Source organism: Camelina sativa, chromosome 7 (assembly GCF_030686135.1).
Source record: "Camelina sativa cultivar CO46 ecotype springtype chromosome 7, ASM3068613v1".
Lineage (NCBI taxonomy): Eukaryota > Viridiplantae > Streptophyta > Magnoliopsida > Brassicales > Brassicaceae > Camelina > Camelina sativa.
In genome coordinates this window covers 21,359,623-21,378,293 of record NC_141886.1, presented here as the reverse complement: position 1 = coordinate 21,378,293, position 18,671 = coordinate 21,359,623, and the positions used below count along the sequence as shown (strand labels likewise).

At 33.9% G+C, this 18,671-nt stretch overlaps 2 protein-coding genes and 1 pseudogene across 3 annotated transcripts; all 3 read right to left on the bottom strand.

Annotated features, from left to right (window-relative positions):
* Positions 1–7,926: 7,926 nt before the first annotated feature.
* LOC104701523 (uncharacterized) lies at positions 7,927–10,151 on the bottom strand. The gene is made up of 2 exons (XM_010417218.3): positions 9,378–10,151; positions 7,927–9,024 (listed from the first exon to the last, which is right to left on the bottom strand). The coding sequence occupies exons 1-2, from the start codon at positions 9,597–9,599 to the stop codon at positions 7,948–7,950; spliced, it is 1,299 nt and encodes a 432-aa protein (XP_010415520.1). The 5' UTR covers positions 9,600–10,151; the 3' UTR covers positions 7,927–7,947.
* A 984-nt stretch (positions 10,152–11,135) lies between these two features.
* LOC104701521 (protein CROWDED NUCLEI 3-like) lies at positions 11,136–15,782 on the bottom strand (annotated as a pseudogene). Its single transcript, XR_015562182.1, has 8 exons — positions 15,315–15,782; positions 15,010–15,218; positions 14,659–14,912; positions 14,290–14,560; positions 14,132–14,215; positions 11,952–13,615; positions 11,689–11,875; positions 11,136–11,539 (listed from the first exon to the last, which is right to left on the bottom strand). The product of XR_015562182.1 is annotated as a protein CROWDED NUCLEI 3-like (transcript).
* Positions 15,783–18,095: 2,313 nt separating this feature from the next.
* Positions 18,096–18,671, bottom strand: LOC104701520 (CLAVATA3/ESR (CLE)-related protein 12). Its single transcript, XM_010417217.3, has one exon. The coding sequence runs from the start codon at positions 18,649–18,651 to the stop codon at positions 18,319–18,321; it is 333 nt and encodes a 110-aa protein (XP_010415519.1). The 5' UTR covers positions 18,652–18,671; the 3' UTR covers positions 18,096–18,318.

Genomic DNA, 18,671 nt, shown 5'->3' with positions numbered 1-18,671 from the left:
TAATATAGATTAATATAGTAGGATGCCATTGTAATTAAAACATTTAATACAAAAAAAAAATTAAAAATCAAATTAGGATAATCGAGTATGTAAATACATATTTTCCGAAATATCTGAACAACATCAATTTCTGTTTTCCTTTTTAATTACAAGTTTTAAAATGTTTGAATGAAAAAAGATTCTATAGTACCTTACCTTATTCAATTTTGATTTTCCATAATTGGTTTGACATTATACAGTAAAACCTCTATAAATTAATACTCTATAAATTAATAAACACTATAAATTAATAAATTTTGCTGGTCCCAAGTCGGGCCAGTGTTTAAATTAACAATATTCGATAAGATAATAAGATAATAATTTTTTCGAAATCTCCTTATGAAATATGTTTCCATAATATCATAAATTAATAATTATGTAAATTTATATATATATATATATATATATATATACTGATATAATAGTGTATGTTTCTCCTAAAGCTCAATTCTATAGAACAATTGTAATGTTGTATTTTCAACCTATAATAATATCTCTAAAATATTTTATAACATGTCATACAAATAATTAAAATTTAAAGTTTTAATTTTTAGATATGCATCATTTACAATTTGATAATTTGACAGATTATTAAAATAGGAGAATTGATATTATTATTCATAGATTTGAATTTATGTGTCTCATGTGTATAAGTCAATTTGTCTATAATATTTGTAATTTATTGTAATAGTGCTTTCTAAATATTACAAGTTCAATTCCTAAACCATAAAATTTATAACATCCGAAAGTTTAATCTTATTTTGTTATAGTTTTTCCAATTCATAATTTTTTTAAAAATAAACAATTAAAAATATATCTATAAATTAATAATTATTAATTTACACTATAAAATAATAATTATTAATTTATAGATAAATTAATATCACTATAAATTAATAAAATGTCTTAGTCCCAACATTATTAATTTATAGAGGTTTTACTGTACATGTTTTCCATTATACATAAATTGTTTAATGTTTTCTATGTTAAAATGGATAGAGCAATTGATGTCAAAATGGATAGAAAAAAATATAAAAATAAACTAATAATGTATGATTTTATTATACTATATATATATTGTTAACCTCCACAAAATGATATATGTTTTTTGACTAAAAAAGATTTGTGTAAATACAGATTTTAGCAATTTAACATATGCACAATACTAAAAACAACAATAATTTATGGAAAATTTTATTTATCCACGAGTCCAAACCTAAACTAAAAATAATCATAAGTATGTGATGGTAATTAGGTTAATATTTGTACACTTATATATTTTTGTGGGTTTGTCTAAAAACACAAACAAAATATTTTAAAACTTAATTTTATATGAAATGAGTTAAAAATCAACACTAAACCGCTCCATCATACTCATAGACAAGACTAACTAATTTCAAATTGTGAATAAAATTTAAATCATTTTATACTAACTACAAAGATGTTTACTTTCACAACAACTAATTTTGATTGATTAAATTCCAAAATAAAAGAATTTTGATTAATTAAATTTCAAAAGAAAATAATAATTTTTAAATAGATAAAGAAAATAAAATTACAAATATCTCAATATTATTGTAAAAAAGTTTTTAAACATATATTTAATCCAACATAATGTTTTTTTAGTAAGTTATATAAAATATACAAAAATACATAATCACGCGGTATACCGCGGGTTAAAATCTAGTTATTGCTGAAAACTAATCAAAAGACTACTTAAAAGTAATTAATTTCACGTACATATACAATATATATGTGTGTGTGTTTAGTACAATATATATAGTAAATGTGTACATATACAATATATATGTGTGTGTGTTTAGTACAATATATATAGTAAATGTGTGTCATCTTAAGCTATTGAGTTATATTGATACTTATCTTCAATAATAATATATATATATATATATATATATATATTGATACACAAAAGTCTAGTCATTAGAGCATCACCATCGGTAATTCTCTGAAAATAGATTCTAAAAAAATATTTTAATGTAATAATATTATTTAATTTAAAATTTGTTTGTTTTAAAAAAACCAACTAATCAACTTATGACATATAATGACAGGGAGGTCTCAGCGTGTCTATGCAGAGACATTGTGTCTTCTACGACATGTCTATCAAACACCAACACATCCAACATGTCTATCATCTGAGAAACATATTAGAAACCAGGGTGCGCATATTCAATTCATAACTTTCATTACACATTCGACTGAGATTTTCCCTCAACACATCAATGTCAGCACTGAGTGTGTTGATTAACTCATGGACATGTGAAATCAATGGAATCAATTGAAGTTTCTCTTCTGGAAGGCGCAGGACACATAGCCAATCTTTGGTCTCAGTTACCAGGTATTGAAGAAGAACACGAATCTGTTCCATAGCAGTCAAAGAGGTCTCCGGGTCTCTTTAAACATGAGAGAATCTTAGGGTTAATTTCAAAACAGCAAAAACGATAATCGAACAAGGTAATAAACAATAACATGTACCTATAGATAACGATTGACTAGATTTCTGATAATATCGATTTCGGCATGTTGAAGCGACCAAATACGAATTCTTGCGGCGTCTATTTGAAAATGCATTTCCAGAAAATTCAAGAGAGAGAGAGAGAAAGAAAGAGAGTGAGAGTGAAGAATTTGTGTTAATCCACAGTACACGAAAACCTGCGTTTAGCGTCTATCACTTGTGACTCTTTATTCAGTCGCAAAAAATAACGACCACTTAGCGATTCATTTACGACTGTTTCCCGACCAAATTTACAGAAGAAGCAAAACAGTCGCACATTTACGACGGAAACATTATAGTCGCAAAACAATCGCATTTTGAGACTGTTCAGTGACAGTAATTTATAAAAAAACAAAAAGTCACAAATTAGCAACGATTTTGTAACGAATACTCCGGTCACAAGTTTATTTATCGATAACTTGCTAACTCCTATTTTTTTGCGACGAATGTGCTACAACATGTGCGACTTATTTGCAACTCTTTTGCGACTGTTTAGCGTCTAACACCTGAATTAGATACTGGTTTGCGACTTCTTAGCAACTCTCGATTTTTTTAATTTGAAATTTCACATTAGAGAAATGTTAACATGTTTCTATACACATTTCCACTTTGAATTGATCAATATCAGTCATATAAACTTTGTCAAAGCTTTCCATTTCAGTACTTAGACACAAAAATTTCATAATATCTAAATCATTGTAAAGAGTACATGTTATTTCATAAGAAGGTTTCTAATTTTATGAAAATTGCAAAACAAAGATATGAAAACAATATTTAAAGGTCATAAACTATTTCATATATTCTATAAGACAATCATGAGTCCATATTGTTGATTGATATCAATACAACTGGACAAAAATGATAGATTCCAAAAATTTATATTGTGACTAAAGTCGGAGAGTCACAATAGGGTAACAATTTGCTACTAACTTGTTACTAACTTTGCGACTCTTGTTTTTTGCGACTATCTTGCTACTAACTTTGCAATGATTTCCCTACCCTTTTATGAACATTGTGTTACTCTATTTGACCATTTTATTATTTTTTGCCAAGGTTTAGGCGGGTAATATTCCCCTTTTGCGACTACTTTGCGACTCCTCTTCGTTAATTACTAGGCAAAGAACACAACAATCTCTATTCTTTCTCTCTTTCTATTTTTTGACTAATTGTCGAAAACCTCTCACATCTCTCTTCTTTCTCCTCTCGAATCTCTCCTCTTGTCCTCTCAAATCGATCAAATCTCTCCTCTTCTCCTCTCAAATCTCTCCTCTTTCTCAACTCTCTCTAATGGCTGGTAGGGGCCGTGGAGGCATATCCGCTGGAGGTGTTAGGGGGCGCGGAGGCAGATCCACTGGAGGTGTTAGGGTTTACAATTGTGCGAGTACAACGGAACCCAGTTCTGCCACAGTTAATCAGGCCTCCAATGGTGGGACTTCACGCGGAGGTCGAAGTGGTGTCGGAACGTCATCTCACTCATCAAATTCATCAGGCTCTCAGTCCGCGACTAATTCAAATAGAACTATATCGTCCCAGTTTCCGCTGAGGACACAACAATCGCCTCCTGCTTCTCAACCACCGCGGGTTGCTTCTCAACCATCGCGGGTTGGTTCTCAACCACCGCGTCTTGCTCCTCAACCACCGCCTCCTGTTCCTCCACTCATACAAGAACAACCAGACCTAAACATGGAAGAGGATTACGAAGAAGAAAACCTGCCGAAGAAGAAAACCCTATCCCTAGTCCAGCCGAACACGACTACCAAGATTTGTTAGATGATATGCTAGCTCTTCCAGGCTGACAACATCTCCTAGTTCTGTCTGTCGATCCCATCCCCGATGTTGAGACTCTATGGTAATTTCTCTTTGCTCTTAGTGTTAGGTTGATTGTTTGGTAGGTTGGGATTGATTGTTTGTTTTGAGATTGAGATTGTTTGTTTTGTTGATTAAGTTGAGATTGAGATTGAGATTGTTTTTTTTGTTTTGAGATTGAGATTGAGATTGTTCTCTTTGCTCTTAGTGGTAGGTTGAGATTGATTGTTTTGTTGATTAAGTTAGAGGTTGTGTTTGATTGTTTGGTTAAGACTAATTGTGTTAATTTGTATTGGTCAAGACTGATTGTGTTTGTTTTGTGACAGGTTTAACAGACACAAAGAAAAAATTTCTCGGGTGATTTCTGGAATATTTAGAAGGAAATTCAATGGTCCTTACTACAGCTGGAAGGTTACTCCTAGACCCATTCAAGAGAGATATTTCAGGACATTTGCGGTAATGTCTTATAGCTTTCAAAGTTTTATTATCTCTCATAACTAACTTAGTATCATCACTAACTTAACTCAATTGTAATATGTAGCGGAAGTTTTATTGGGATACTGGGATTACGGAGCTTGTTAGAGAGGGGTTCTTAAAGATAGCCAAGAAACGAATGAAAGGCATTGTTAGTCAAGCTAAAAGCAGGGGTAAACAACATGTTTGGATCACCAGTGCAGAACTGTGGGCTGAGATGTGTGATCATTTGAACGAACCTAATGTAATGGGAGCTCAAATGCCTCGCAGTGCAGAAACTCCGATCGTGGTGGTCTCGGAGTCCACAAACACATTGCCGGTCAGAAATCATATGTGCAAGTTCATCAAGAAATGGTAATTTAACATTTCTTCCATGATTTTAACACCCTAAACACCTTGCTTCCATGATTATAACACCATAAACACCTTGTTTCCATGATTTTAACATTTCACAATTTCTTTGTAGGAAGAAGAATTGGGCCGTCCGGTATCATTTGCCGAAGTGTTCATGAAGACACATACTCGAGCTGACGGATCGTTTGTTGATCAAAAAACTAAACAAGTAGCTGAGACTTATGAGAAAACATTAGAGGAGAGACTGTGTGAAGTGGACGATGATGGTCCAGAAAATTCAGGGAATTCTTCTAAATGTTCAACTCATCATACTCTCAGCATTGATGAAAAGAATGATATATTTCTTAAGGTAACTCCTTAGTTTCTTTATTTTGATGAGTGTGTATGATTATTCTTAATGGTATCTTTCTTTATTTTGATGAAAAGAATGAGTATTTTCCTTTCTTAATCCATATGTTAGTTTTCTTAATCCGTATGGTTTCTTTATTTGCTGAGCATTTTGATTTCTTAAGACTTGTTTCTAGCCTTGATGTTTTTGTTTTAGTGTACTCAAACATATGCGAAGGGAAACTTTTTTGGTCTTGGATCTCTTGTTGAGACACTTAGGAAAGGGAAAAGGAAGGAAAGCTATGTAGAATCTTCTCCACCATCACTTCTCGAGCTTCATGAACAACTTCGCAAGAAGATAGCTCATCTAGATGCTGAGAATGCCCGACGTGAGAAGGAGCATCAAGAGCTTCTCATCTACATGAAAGAGAAAGATCCAGCATATGATACTATTATTGCTTCCTTGCGACCAAGAGTACCAGCAACAACACCAGCAACCACACCTGAAGATATCATACCACCAGCCACCGTGTCAGGTACTCACCAGCCACCGCCTTAGACACAATACCAGCCACCACATCCCCTTTCTCCACTTACTCCAAGTTCTAAACATTGTCTTTTCTAAAAAAACATGAATTGCTTGTTTGAGACTTTTTACTTGTTTTTGCTTTAGGATGATCTTTTTGGTTAATACAATGATTATGCTAATCTTTATGTTTAATGAATGATTATGATATCTTTTGTGGTAATTCGGTTTTCAATTTTAATTTATTGTGATTCATTCCAAATTTGATAGATAAAACAGGTTTATTATATGCTAAAATGTCACCAAATTGCGACCAAATTTATTTCTATGAAATTATCAGACTAGTGGCAAAATGGTTACTAATAAACGAGGACTATTTTGCGACGACAGCAAGGAGTTTGAAAATGGTCACACAATTTAGTCACTAACTTGCGACTGACTTGTAACTACTTTTACGACCGAAGCTTTCTAATATAAAGAGTCTGTAAAGAGTCGCTTATTAGCGACTATATAAGGGGAGTCATAATTCCGTTTTAAAATTGCGACCATTTTGAGACACCTAAATTTTGCGACCATTTTTTAGCGACTATCTGAAATAGTCGCGTAGTAGTCGCAAAGTAGGTTTTTGCGACGGTTTAGCGACGATTGTTGGAGTCGCTAAACGCTTGTTTTCTTGTAGTGCGATTCCTAAAAAAATCTTACGAGTTCGAAGTTTCACGAGGAAGAAGACAACGACGACATATATATTGGGATTTTAATTTAAAATATTTTCTATCAATATAAATTCTTGAGTTCAAATAAAATCATTCAAGCTTTTGAGTATAAATCTATAAAAACACTAAACTTACTTTACTAAAAAATATACAAAATATATATTATCGAAGATAATTTTTCTTTGTTATATCTATTTACGCGAGATTTTGGTTTATTTTTTTTATCAATAAAAATCATTATATATATATATAATCATTTGAAGTTTAAAAGATAAATCTAAATGTTTTCTTGGCAAATCAACAATATCTTAGATGGTAACAAAAAAATGACTTAATTAAAAACGTCAGTGGAAGAGTCGTTAATCTTCTAACCTTTTATTTCTAGAAGAGTTCATTCCATATTCATATCTCATGAAAACATATTTTAAAAAGTCCTAACGTCGAATGTCGATCGTTGGGCTAATTATAGAGATCATTTAAACATATCTATATCCCATATTTTTAAATTTTTTTTTGAATTTAATGTTAAATTATATTCAAACAAAAAATAACAATTGTACAACTAGTGCAGCGGTTGTTTGAACAAACATATAGAGTTTAAACTACATTAAGAGGAAAAAGTTGTCAGAGTCTTGTTTGAAACTAAGCCTGAAGACCATTATCGAACCGCCTATCCCCTTGTCGTTGAATAGCCAATATCTGATCCTAAACTTGGTGATCAATCCAATTGATTAACTGCCCTGGAGTTTGAGGGTTTTGACCATGTCGATATCCCATATTAAATACAAATATACAAAGTTTCATGAACATTTTTAGTTTTATGTCGCTATAACAGGATTGTCCAATTGCATCACCTGCCATAATAGAATTTTTAACCAAATTAAAAATTTCTAAGTTTTGGAATATGATTATTTTTTGGTTAAAATTTGAATAATAACATTATTACTAAAACAAATTCATAGTATTGTTTTTTACTATTTTTTACTTTATGTTACTTAATTTATTTTTATATAGTTATTATTTTTATTATTTACTAAAAAATATTTATTTTATTGTTTTTAGTAATTTAAAAACAAGTGATTCATTTTTAGTAATTTATTTTTAGCAAGTGTTAGGTTACTATGGGCTTTTTCCATTGTATTTTAGCAAGTGTTAGGTTATATTACAAACCCTTTGATTCAAAACGAGGGATTTTAATATTTATCTGCCTTGACTCTCTTACATTGGTTCACTCCAAAAGGAACATGTTCACTAAGGTTCTTGATCTCATCTCCGTTATAACACAGATTAGGGTTCCCCCAAACACCAAGTCTCCTTCCCATCCTCTCATAAAACTTCCTAGAGAATTCCAACTCTCCGCTGATGTTATTTCCATTCACGTAGAGAGCGCTGAGACTAGGCATTTTGGTTTCCATTTGCGGAATGAGTTTGCCTCCGAGATGGTTGTTGCTCAGACCTAAAAACCTCAGTTTCTTGAGCTCCAAGATTGAACCAGGAATCTCCCCTGTTAATCCTGTGTTGGAGAGGTCTAGAACCACCAAATTCTTCAGATTTCTCCACTCTAATCTTGTCAAGTCCCCGACGAGGCGGTTATTGGACAGGACCAGCTCTACCAAAGAACCCATCTCTTGGATCTCTTTAGTCAATCCACCTGAGAATCTGTTGTTTCTAAGGTCCAAAAGAGTCAGATTCTTTAAGTACTGTAGCTCTCTAGGTAACTTTCCTTCCAAGTAATTGTTACTGACGTCAAGTTTCAGCAGTGAATTCAATCCTCCAACGCTTAAGGGCAACGACCCGGATAAGACGTTCCGGCTCAAATCCAATATCAACAATCTGGTTAACCCAAAGACCTCTGGTACTCTCCCTGTGAACTTGTTTCCTGACAATACTAAGCGTCTCAGTCTGGTCAACTTGGCCAAGTTCTCCGGCAATGGACCTGTTAACTGGTTTTCTAGCACCACCAGAGATTGAAGGTTGGTGAGATTGGTAATGACAGAAGGGAGTTCACCTATCAGTCCCGGGTTTGATCTGATCTCAAGTCTCTCCAAGCTTTTAGTGAGTTCCAACCACTTTTCATCTGAGACTGAAGCTAGGTATCGGTTCGGCGATGTGAAGCAGCTGTAAATAGAGAGGGACTTGAGGTGCTTTAGCTCAAAGAGCTGTGGTCTGATCACTGGAACGTCAGTACAAGCAAGAGATTTTTCTTGCACAGTCCCAAAGCTTAAAGCAGTTACATACCAATGATCATCATACATATCACAAGTCACACCCTGCAGAGTTAAACAACAGAGAATTGGAAATTTCTTGAGAAACAAACGTAACAAATAACAAATATGTTTTTATCAAAATAAACAAATTCTTTGACAGATATATCGAAATAATTGTTACTAATAAAAACGAGTAAAGAATTTTATTTTCTATCGTCGGGCTTGAGATTACATTGTAGACACATGCACAAACAGAGCTGTTCAACCATTTTCATCTGCTTTCAAATTCAAGAATCATAATCTTGATAGGTTTAAAACATTAGTAAGATAGTTTTCTAAAAAATATTGATATTTTTGTTGCTGTTGTTCTTGAACGGATTCAAATAAGATCAAAGAAGAATGATGAGAGAAAGAACCTGGATTGGAGTCCAGCCACAAGGGTCAGGATAAAGATATGATCCATTCCATGAGTCACCGACAAAGCCTTGAATTGTAGAGTAGAGAGCAGTTTTCTCTGTTTTCTCCATGGGACCTCCTTCACTTTCATCTGTTTCTGCCTTGCTCAAATCCACCACCAAACACCACACACATAGTAAAAAAACCAAATGTTGCTTCTTTCTGAATCTAAGCATCTTCATTGAGACTATAATGAGAAGATACCAAAGAAGAGAAGGAAAGAAAAGTGTTTGTTGGGATCTTATCTGTATTGGAACTATTCTACTTGTTGCATATGTTTCTATCAAGGGAAAGTTAAAAAAAAACCAACAAGAAAGATAATCAAGAATTTTGGGTGGGTGTTAATGTTGGAAGATGAAAACAAAACTATCACCATTCACCACAATTGGGTTATGGGACCCTTTTTGAAAACAACGAATGTTGGTTGATTTGTATACGAATTGTTTTGATTAATCTTTTGTCCTCTAGAGCTTGGTTTCATGAAAAGCTTTAGAGGTCTCTCTGTTTCGTTTCTCTTTATGGTTTAGTATAGAGGAGAGCCATGAAGAAGACACAACCATAGAACAAGAGAGGAAAAGCCAAATCTGTTTCTCTAACTTATAGCACAGACTATATAATATGTCAAAACTGAAATATTGGGTTTAAAATACGAATTATAAATACTATTTGATAAAAGACTAAATGTAAAGGATCTTACAACTTTTACATATTCATTTTATGGTTGTTTGATCCATAGACTAGAAGCATTGTGAAGTAATAGGGTACATAGCCAGGGATTTAGACAATGACTTAGCATTAGCAATTAAAATTCATAAACCGGAAAAAGAAAAAGTAAAAAACAAATCTTTAAAAGCAAGACACAGTTACCAAAGCAGAGAAACAATAATGGTAATGAAAATGATAAGAAGAGAGAGGTCCAACATCTTGTGTTGATAATGCAAGTGAAAGCGAAAGACAGAGAAGATCGAGTGAGTCTCTCTAATAAGAGGATCTGTTTATTCTGCAGCCTCCACAATTTTTTTTTTTTGAAAAAGAGCAGCTTCCACATTTTTATATTTTATTTATATGTTTCTGATATTTCCTCAACTGTCCCTTTCTTCAAAAGTAGTTATTATATTTCCTGAAAAAGAATTTTAGAAAACACTTAAAAAGGAAGAAGCTTACTCGGTGGTTGAAATTAAAGAATAATGTTTTGTTACTTTGGATTTAGTAATAAAATAGAACCAGAAGATGGATTTAGTAATAATTAAAAGCATTAATAAAATAGAACCAGAAGATGGATTTTTTTAACTGATTCAAAAGTCATAAAACCTTGCCATTGAGAGAATTAATGGAGATGTTATAAGAGTGGAGTGTAATGAAGAGTGGAGTGTAATGAAGAGTGAGTTTTTGATGCTCTTGCATGTCCTTTCTTTTGGACCACACTCTTTTTTGTCTTAACATTGACAGGTGAGGCGTATCTACTATCTACTCACTATAAATCCATCCAATTTAAGTTTCAAATCTTGGTAAGATCCTACATATAAGCCGTTGTGTAGTCCTTTTCTGCTTTTTACCGTTTTCTGCTTTGGGCTTTATTTTTGGTTTGGCGATTTTCAAGCAAACATAACCAAAAAAAGATGTCAGGTCCATGACAATGACTTAAGTAACTTTGTTTCTTACCTCTAAATTCTGGTTTGGTTCCTTGGATACCAGCATTATCTATGGAGTTGGAGTAATAGAGAGTAAAATCAAATGTTACATTTCCTAACATGTCCATGCCTTCCAAGAATCACTTCCTTTTTGTTTCAGTTGCTTAGAAAAAAAAAGTGAAGTTAAAAAAGAACCAACACATAACAAGATGTTGCAAATCCTACTTGTGGGACAGTTTTGTCTTTTTTAAAGAGAAATAGAGGGAAAATGATCAGGTTGTGAAAAAGACCCAAATCTTTTTTCCTATGGAAGCATCACCTTGGCGCTCTGTTTCTTCGTCTTCTTCTCCTTCCTTCTCCTCTTCGATCATGCTGATATCCTCATCATCATCTTCACCATGCTCTCTTATTTCACCGCTGCCTCCTGTTTCCAACTGTATGACTGGCCTCTTTCCCGTGTTGTTATCCTTGAACTCAGTCTCAGCAACAACCTACATCAAAACTATGGTTCAGATTATATATATTCTAAGATTAACATGCCCACATGTTCCACTCAGACAGAAAGAAAGAACATTTGCACACAATGGGAAATAAAGTAAGAAAGAAAGAACACCCAATTCGATGTTTCAGAAAACCATACCCTAACAATCTCTTCATGTGTTACTGCTTCCACTAATACGTCAGCTTTGCCATTTTCCCTATTCTCACCTAGTGGTGGAGTAAGAGTATCCTTCGGACTTGGCACTGTTCTGCTATCACCATTGACACTTTCTTGTTTTTCTGTGGCACCTGTTGATGCTTGTGCTTTATCTTCTTCTGTTCCTACACTGAAAGGATTTTCCATACAATTATTAGTTTCAAACGTATTGAACTCATTTTCCCAGTTTAAAAGTAGGAACTTACTTTCTATGTCTCCTGAGATGATACCGGCTTTGCCCAGGCGTTTGAGAGACTGGAACGGCTATTTGTCTCTTCTTCCTACGTCCACCAGTTGTGATACTATCTACACCCTCATCGCTATCACCAGCTGTGTGTTCACTTTCTGTGATTCTAGAAGCCTGTTCGCGTTGTCGCTTCTTTGGAGTTCCTACATCAGATGGTTTTGAATCTTTAGACGCAGCTTTTGTTGCTTGCGATCTTCCTCTAACAGACTTACCCCTACCTCTACCACGTCTAGGTTTATCACTCTTTATCTCTGATTGCAGGGAAACTTCAGGACCTTCTTGTATTCTACTATCTGTGAAACTCTGTTCGGTAGCAGATGGCTCATGATCATCTTCTGGCAGTGTATCCAGACGATCATCACGTTGGGAAGGTTTTGGAAGCTTAACTGTTACACCCAGGTCAGTGACTTTATCTGCCTTCCCAATCGGTGATATACTCAACAGCTTTGAAGCAATTTTCCCAATCAAAGATGTTTTCCTGCTATTTTCTGCACTGGGAGAAATGTTGAAAGCGTCCTCTGCATTTAATTTCCGTTTCTCAGAAAGTTTGTCCCCATTTTCAACATCAGGCAGTCGAAGATCAGTCAGAACAAAATTTTCGGTTATTTCTCCGCAGGAGCTGCAGCTCTTAAGTTTTTCCAGGAATACTAGGAAAAGCTCTCTTGCACTGATGAATTCTTCTCGTTGCTCCTTCAAAGAGCTTCTAAGTACATCTAGCTCAGTGATGTCGTTATGCATCTCAACTTCTTGTTCTTTCAACAACTTCTTTTGGATAGAAATTTGTTCTCTTTCCCTCTCAAGAGCAAGCTTCTCGTATTGCACTTCTTCCATCTCTCTCTTAGCCAGCTTCTTTGTGTAATTAATGTTTTCAAGCTCTTCTTGGCTTCTCTTCTCATATGTTCTCTCCCTTTCATTAAAATCTCTCTCACCCTCTTCTTCTTGCCTTTGCAACTCCATGTCAAGATTCCTTTGCCACCTTCTCAGTTTCTCCTTTTCTTCAGTAACTTCCTTTTGCTCTCTAGCTATGTCAGCCCTCTTTTCATCCAAAACTTCCCACTCTTTCTCAAATCTTTCCTTATCTTGTTTCAGTTCTTTACGTTTCTGTAAGAGTAACTCCTCCTCTTGCTTAACTCTATCTATCTGCTGCTTCAGTTCAGACTGCTCTCTCAGAAAATCAAGTCTCTCTTCTTTTGTAATCCTGAGACTTTCATGTTCTTCGAGAATCACTGACTCCTGCTTTGTTGTCCTAGCTTCGATCTCTTTAATCTCATCTTTAAGTTTAAGCAAATATTCCTTCTCTTCGAGAAATTGATGATTTTCCAAATTCAGCTTTTTCTCTTCTGCTTTTATAGATTTTTCATTTTCCTTCACAGCTCTCAGCCTTGCTTCAAGATCCTTGTCTTTCACCTTCACTCTCTCCTCCATTTTCTCCAAAGCTGCCTCTCTCTTCGTCAACTTCTCTTCCTTGTGGCTGATATCAACTTGCAGCTGCTCAATTTCAGCTTTCTTTCCCTCAAGTTCTTCATCAAGGGATCTCCTCATCTGTTCAAGCTCCATTTCAAACTCCTGCCTTCTGGAATCTAGAACAGCCTTCTGATCATCAAGGAGCTTCCCAATCTCCATCTGTTAAATTTAATCACAGTATCATTTCTCTTTGAAGTATGTATTTTGACACTTAAACAGACAGAAACGAAAATAATAACCTGAATATATTAAGTTCTGTAAGTTGTTCTAGTCAGTTACTAAATTTTGTAGCATCGACATGAAATGTCACCATAGTTTGAAAATATTCCTTACATTAACCCAAGCTCTGTATACAAACTCTGATTTTGTTAAATACTACAAAACTAACATTTCACAGCAACAAGACATGGTATTCACAATAACTAGGACACTAATAATCTTGTAAGCCGTACTTCCCGCACTGCCACATAAAATTAATGAGGCAAATAGAGGTGGGTGGGTATGTGTGTGTAATACAACACCAAAACACAAAGACACATCTACCTTTAAATTTTTCTATCAATTTACTGAAGATTTACTACGTGAAACCAAAAAATAACCATTACAATGACCAAGGAAGAAAAGGCGATATATATTTAACAAATAGAAAAAAGTTTCAGGCAAGTTGAGGCTGACCTGCTCCCTCACAATAAGCTTCTCCTCAAACTCATGGAGCTCCTTCTCTTTGATATAAACTTTAGCCTTCATGGCTTCAAAGTCCTAAAACAGAAACGAATTCCTATATAAGCAAAAATGTACAGGAAGCAGAAAAAATTTGCAGCTTGAAAACTCACTTTTTCCTTCTTAGAAATGTCATTTAGCATATTGTTTATAGATTCTTCTCTCTCTGTTAATTTTGACTTGGCGATATCAATATTTTGCTGTGTCTCTTCAAGGAGCTTCTCTTTCTTCTTGATAGCTCTTTCACTTTCCATAATTCTTTCTTCTCTATGGTTAATGCTTTTTTTAGCTTCAGACAACCTATCTTCTTGTAGTGTCAACTTCTTCTCCCAATCCTGTAGTTCTTCTCTCTGCTTGTAAAACACTGCCTCATAAGCTTCTCGTCTAAGAAACATAAGAAAAAGATAGCATGTGAGGTCAAATCTCCATACCAACAAACAAGAAACAGAACCGATGAGTCAAAAAAAAGTGTTTGTTCATACTCTGTAACTAGAGAAAGATGCTCCCTTTGGTGCACTTTCTCACGAGTCTCCACCTCCTTTAGTTTCCTTTCTACCTCAGAACTTTTTCTATTAATCATTGAAAGCTTTGCTTCAGCCAAAGCATTCTCTTTATTCACCACTAAAGCTTTTTCCTTCATACCAATAACCAAAGCATCTGCTTCAGCTAGCTTTGCCTCAGAAGTAGACTTCACCTCCAAATGTTCTTGCTGCCAGTATTTTAAATCCTTCTCAAGCTGAAATACACAAATAGCAGAAACGTCTAAAATAAACATCAAACCCAAATAAAACCACAACAAACAGACATAACACGAACTGAGAAATGAGAGATACCTCAGCTACAAATTGTTTCTCGGCAATCAAAGATTTCCTAAGGTTCTCTTCTCTTTTGTCAGCTTCGTTTAAAGCAATCAACTTTGATGTCTTTCACGATTGAGAATCTCCGTAGCTTCATTTAATGCTTGTTGAAGCTCTTCATTTGTCGAAGTCCACTTCTTCTTCTCCATTAGCAAAAGCCCCATATTATGTTGGTAATCAAACAGCTGTACCAATAGAAAAAAGAATACTTTCTCAATTCAAACCCAATTGCACCTTAAGAACACTCACACAGCAAAAAAATCAAAACTTTATTAATTTACCTCTTTCTCAAGCTTCGAGATCTTCTCTGTAAGAGCATCAAGATCTTTTCTTTCCAGAGAAGGTTCATCGAGTAAACCAACCTCTTTGAACTTTCGCCAATCATCATCCTCTCTTAGGAGGAGTCCCCTTGACGGAGACGGCGTCTTGATTTCATCGGCAAAAGCTATGGCCTTTCCTTTCCGGTCAGTCTCCGGCCACCGATTCCTATGCGGAGTGAACATTTCTGTGCAAACCCTAAAGACCCAGATGCATCAATTGGAGAATGAAAGACCAAACAACCCTAATTTGACAACTTCGGAGGAATTGAATTGAAGAAGCAAATTGCACCAATATGAAATCTTTTTCTTAAGACGGACCGTCGTGGAAGCAGTATCAGTTACAAGAAGAGACTTGTGTCCTCCGCTCCGAAACTGCGCACTCTGTATCACACAACCTTTCTTTCAACCTCAAAGTGGCAAAGTATCTTCTTCGGTGCTTTGCATTTGCAAGTTGCAAACGAGGTCGTGTAAATTATTTATTGGGCCTGTTTGGGCTTTTTCTTTCATTATCCAATTATAATTGTTTCTTCTTCAGCTGGTCCAAGTTTGTTTGTTTCCCTTGATATTTATAGGATCGTGGGCAAGATTTTTGGATAACTTTTTTTTTTTATATAATAATGAAAGAAGATGTGGAGATAGAAGCAGTTTCGTAGAAGAAGTTAAAAAGGTGTTTTTTTTTTCTTTTATTTTTTTTTGTGTAAAATGAATTAAGTTAGAGAAAATTAATCGAGTCCAAATTTGGGAAACATGTTAGGGAGAAGGTTGCAGTTTCTTGTGAATTTACTTATGACTTATTAGATAAAGATTATTGATTAAATATATTTATGTATTTAAATATTTAATATTTGGTATTCAAAACAAAATTTCGTGGATTTAATTAGTCTTTGCAAAGTCAACGTATGTGTTGTATGTTGAAAGGTCGATCCGTAACTAAGTTCAAGTTGTCACTACTAAATACTAATGCTGATTTTTTTTTTTTTTGAAAAGAAAAGATAGAAACCATATATGTATTTTTTACATATATGTACAATGACCAAAGTAATAAAGTTATAATCAATTCTCTTTATTTAATTGATTTAGGAAAATTTGTTTTAATTTTTTAAAATGTTGTATTTCTTAAAAGTCAATCATATTTAACTATTTTTACTCCCATTCTTCTTCGTACTTCAAAGAAAATGGCATCCCAATAATTAACTATACGAAAAATTCTATGGAATCTACTACGCTATATATGTTTTAAATTTTTATGAAACTGATTGTAATATCAGTGGAATGGATCACTCCGTTAAGAGTGTGTGCATATTTTTACTGTTATAGACATAGTCAAAAAGAATGATTACTTACTGATCTGGACTGTTTATTGATGAATATCGTCCTTTCGTGGGCATCCGATAATATTACCATATGAGCATGGCAGCCTTTTTCATTTTGAAATCTTGATTCAGTTCTTGTACTCTTTGCTTAGTAAATTTTGGAAATCAAATGCTTTGGCCATGCGCTTTAATTTTTTATAAAATATGAAAAATGTATATATCTTTTTGGAAATAGTATTCAAGTAGTTGATTCTTTTTTTGTAATAATCAGCTAGTTGTTTCTGCTTTTACTCTATTGGCTTTCTACAAAACATAGAAAATATATTTCAATGTCACACAAACCTAATATCTGAAAGGGGTCCATTGAAATGATGGACACACAACCACTACTATAGTCTTAGACTACTGTGTAATGGCGACTTTGCTTATTTACTAGATAACAACTTTCTAATAAAAAGATCATTACTTTTTGGGGCAATTAGATCACTAGTATCCTCAGTTTAATAGTTCTCTCTTAATCCCGGAAATCTGAACTGAAAAAAAAAATCAAAAAGAAAAATCATAGCGACAATATTATTGTTTGAAAAAAAATGTAAAAAAAAGGAATACTATAAGAAAAAAAATTACAACTAAAAAATGTTACTCAAATTCCTCTAATTTTCTTTCCATAAATTAACGTTACGCATATATCCAGTAACTTTCTTATTTGCACTGGATTCTTTGGTCCTTTTTTTTTTTTTATTGGTAAAAGCTTTGGTCCCTTTTTGCATTTATGTAATGTCAATATCAGAAAGAAAACTAATAACATTTTCATGGTGTAGAATTCAAAATAGGAAAAAGTCGGCACATCCTTAGATTGAGAGACAGTGAAGCTTTTGTAAAATGACAATTTCCTTATTTCTATCGAAAAGACAGGCCAAGTCATTTTTAGACGTACCAAATAAATGTCATTAACGTTTTTAATCTATTCTCTTTACAAAATTACAACACTTGTTTGTTATTATTTGAGTGAGTTTCTCTGATTTGCTCTTTATAAATTTTCTTTTTAAAATAAATCAATACTCTAACTGTATTTTATATTTTGTCGAAATGTGAATACGTCTACAGTAATTTTTTGCGTACTATATAAGCATGAAAAGAAAAGTATACCTTGTAATCCAAATTTCATTTATGTGAAACAAAAATTATTAGTTTCCTTTATAGTATTGTACAATTTGTTTATCTTACACCATTTATTTTTGGTATAATATCTCTGAGTTGTGAGTTGTGAGTTGTGACGTGCCGTTGCAGCTACTGGTTGGTTAATCCCAAAGTCAAAGCAATTATTTAAACATCCATCATTGTAATCAGCGACCAGTTTGATCTATTAAATTTATGAAAACTAATTATAGTAATCAATGTACATACTACATTCAGTAACAAAACAAAATTTAAAATAATAATCAAGATGTCAATATCTTTAGTAAATCAACATATTCACCAATACAAATCGTCAAAATTATAAGAAAAAAATATAATGTATTAACACCCAAATTGTAGAAATGTATCCTCTATTGTTTAATTTTTTTTCCTTTACGGAAATATATGAAAAAGAAAAAAAAAATTAAGCTAGACAAAAGTATGTTACCACACAAATGAAACACGCGTCATCATCAGTGGTGCAACGGATTCGGTCCGGAGGGAACACGGCGTTTCTCCACCCCATAACGAGGGTCGATCTCATCACCGTCGTATTGCTCTTCGGAACGATGGTGATCATGGCGGCGGTTGAAAGGCGTGAAGTCGTATCTTTGGGAGAGAGCTTTTCTGCTGACTAATCTAATAGTGTGAAAACGGTGGTGGTGTTGCTTCGATATTGACGATGGCTCCTCCGTTGCGTTTAGATAAAGGCGGCGGAAGTTGAGGGAGTACAAGTAGTGGAGGAGGAGGAAGAAGAGAGAGAGCCATAGAACTATGAAGAGAATTTGAGAGAACTTCAAGGCCATGGAAGATGATTGAAGGAAGT

Coding starts and splice junctions, on each gene's coding strand:
- LOC104701523 (XM_010417218.3), bottom strand. CDS start 9,599: ATGAAGATGCTTAGATTCAGAAAGAAGCAACATTTGGTTTTTTTACTA. Junction 9,025..9,377: donor GTGGCTGGACTCCAATCCAG/GTTCTTTCTCTC, acceptor TTAACTCTGCAG/GGTGTGACTTGTGATATGTA.
- LOC104701520 (XM_010417217.3), bottom strand. CDS start 18,651: ATGGCCTTGAAGTTCTCTCAAATTCTCTTCATAGTTCTATGGCTCTCT.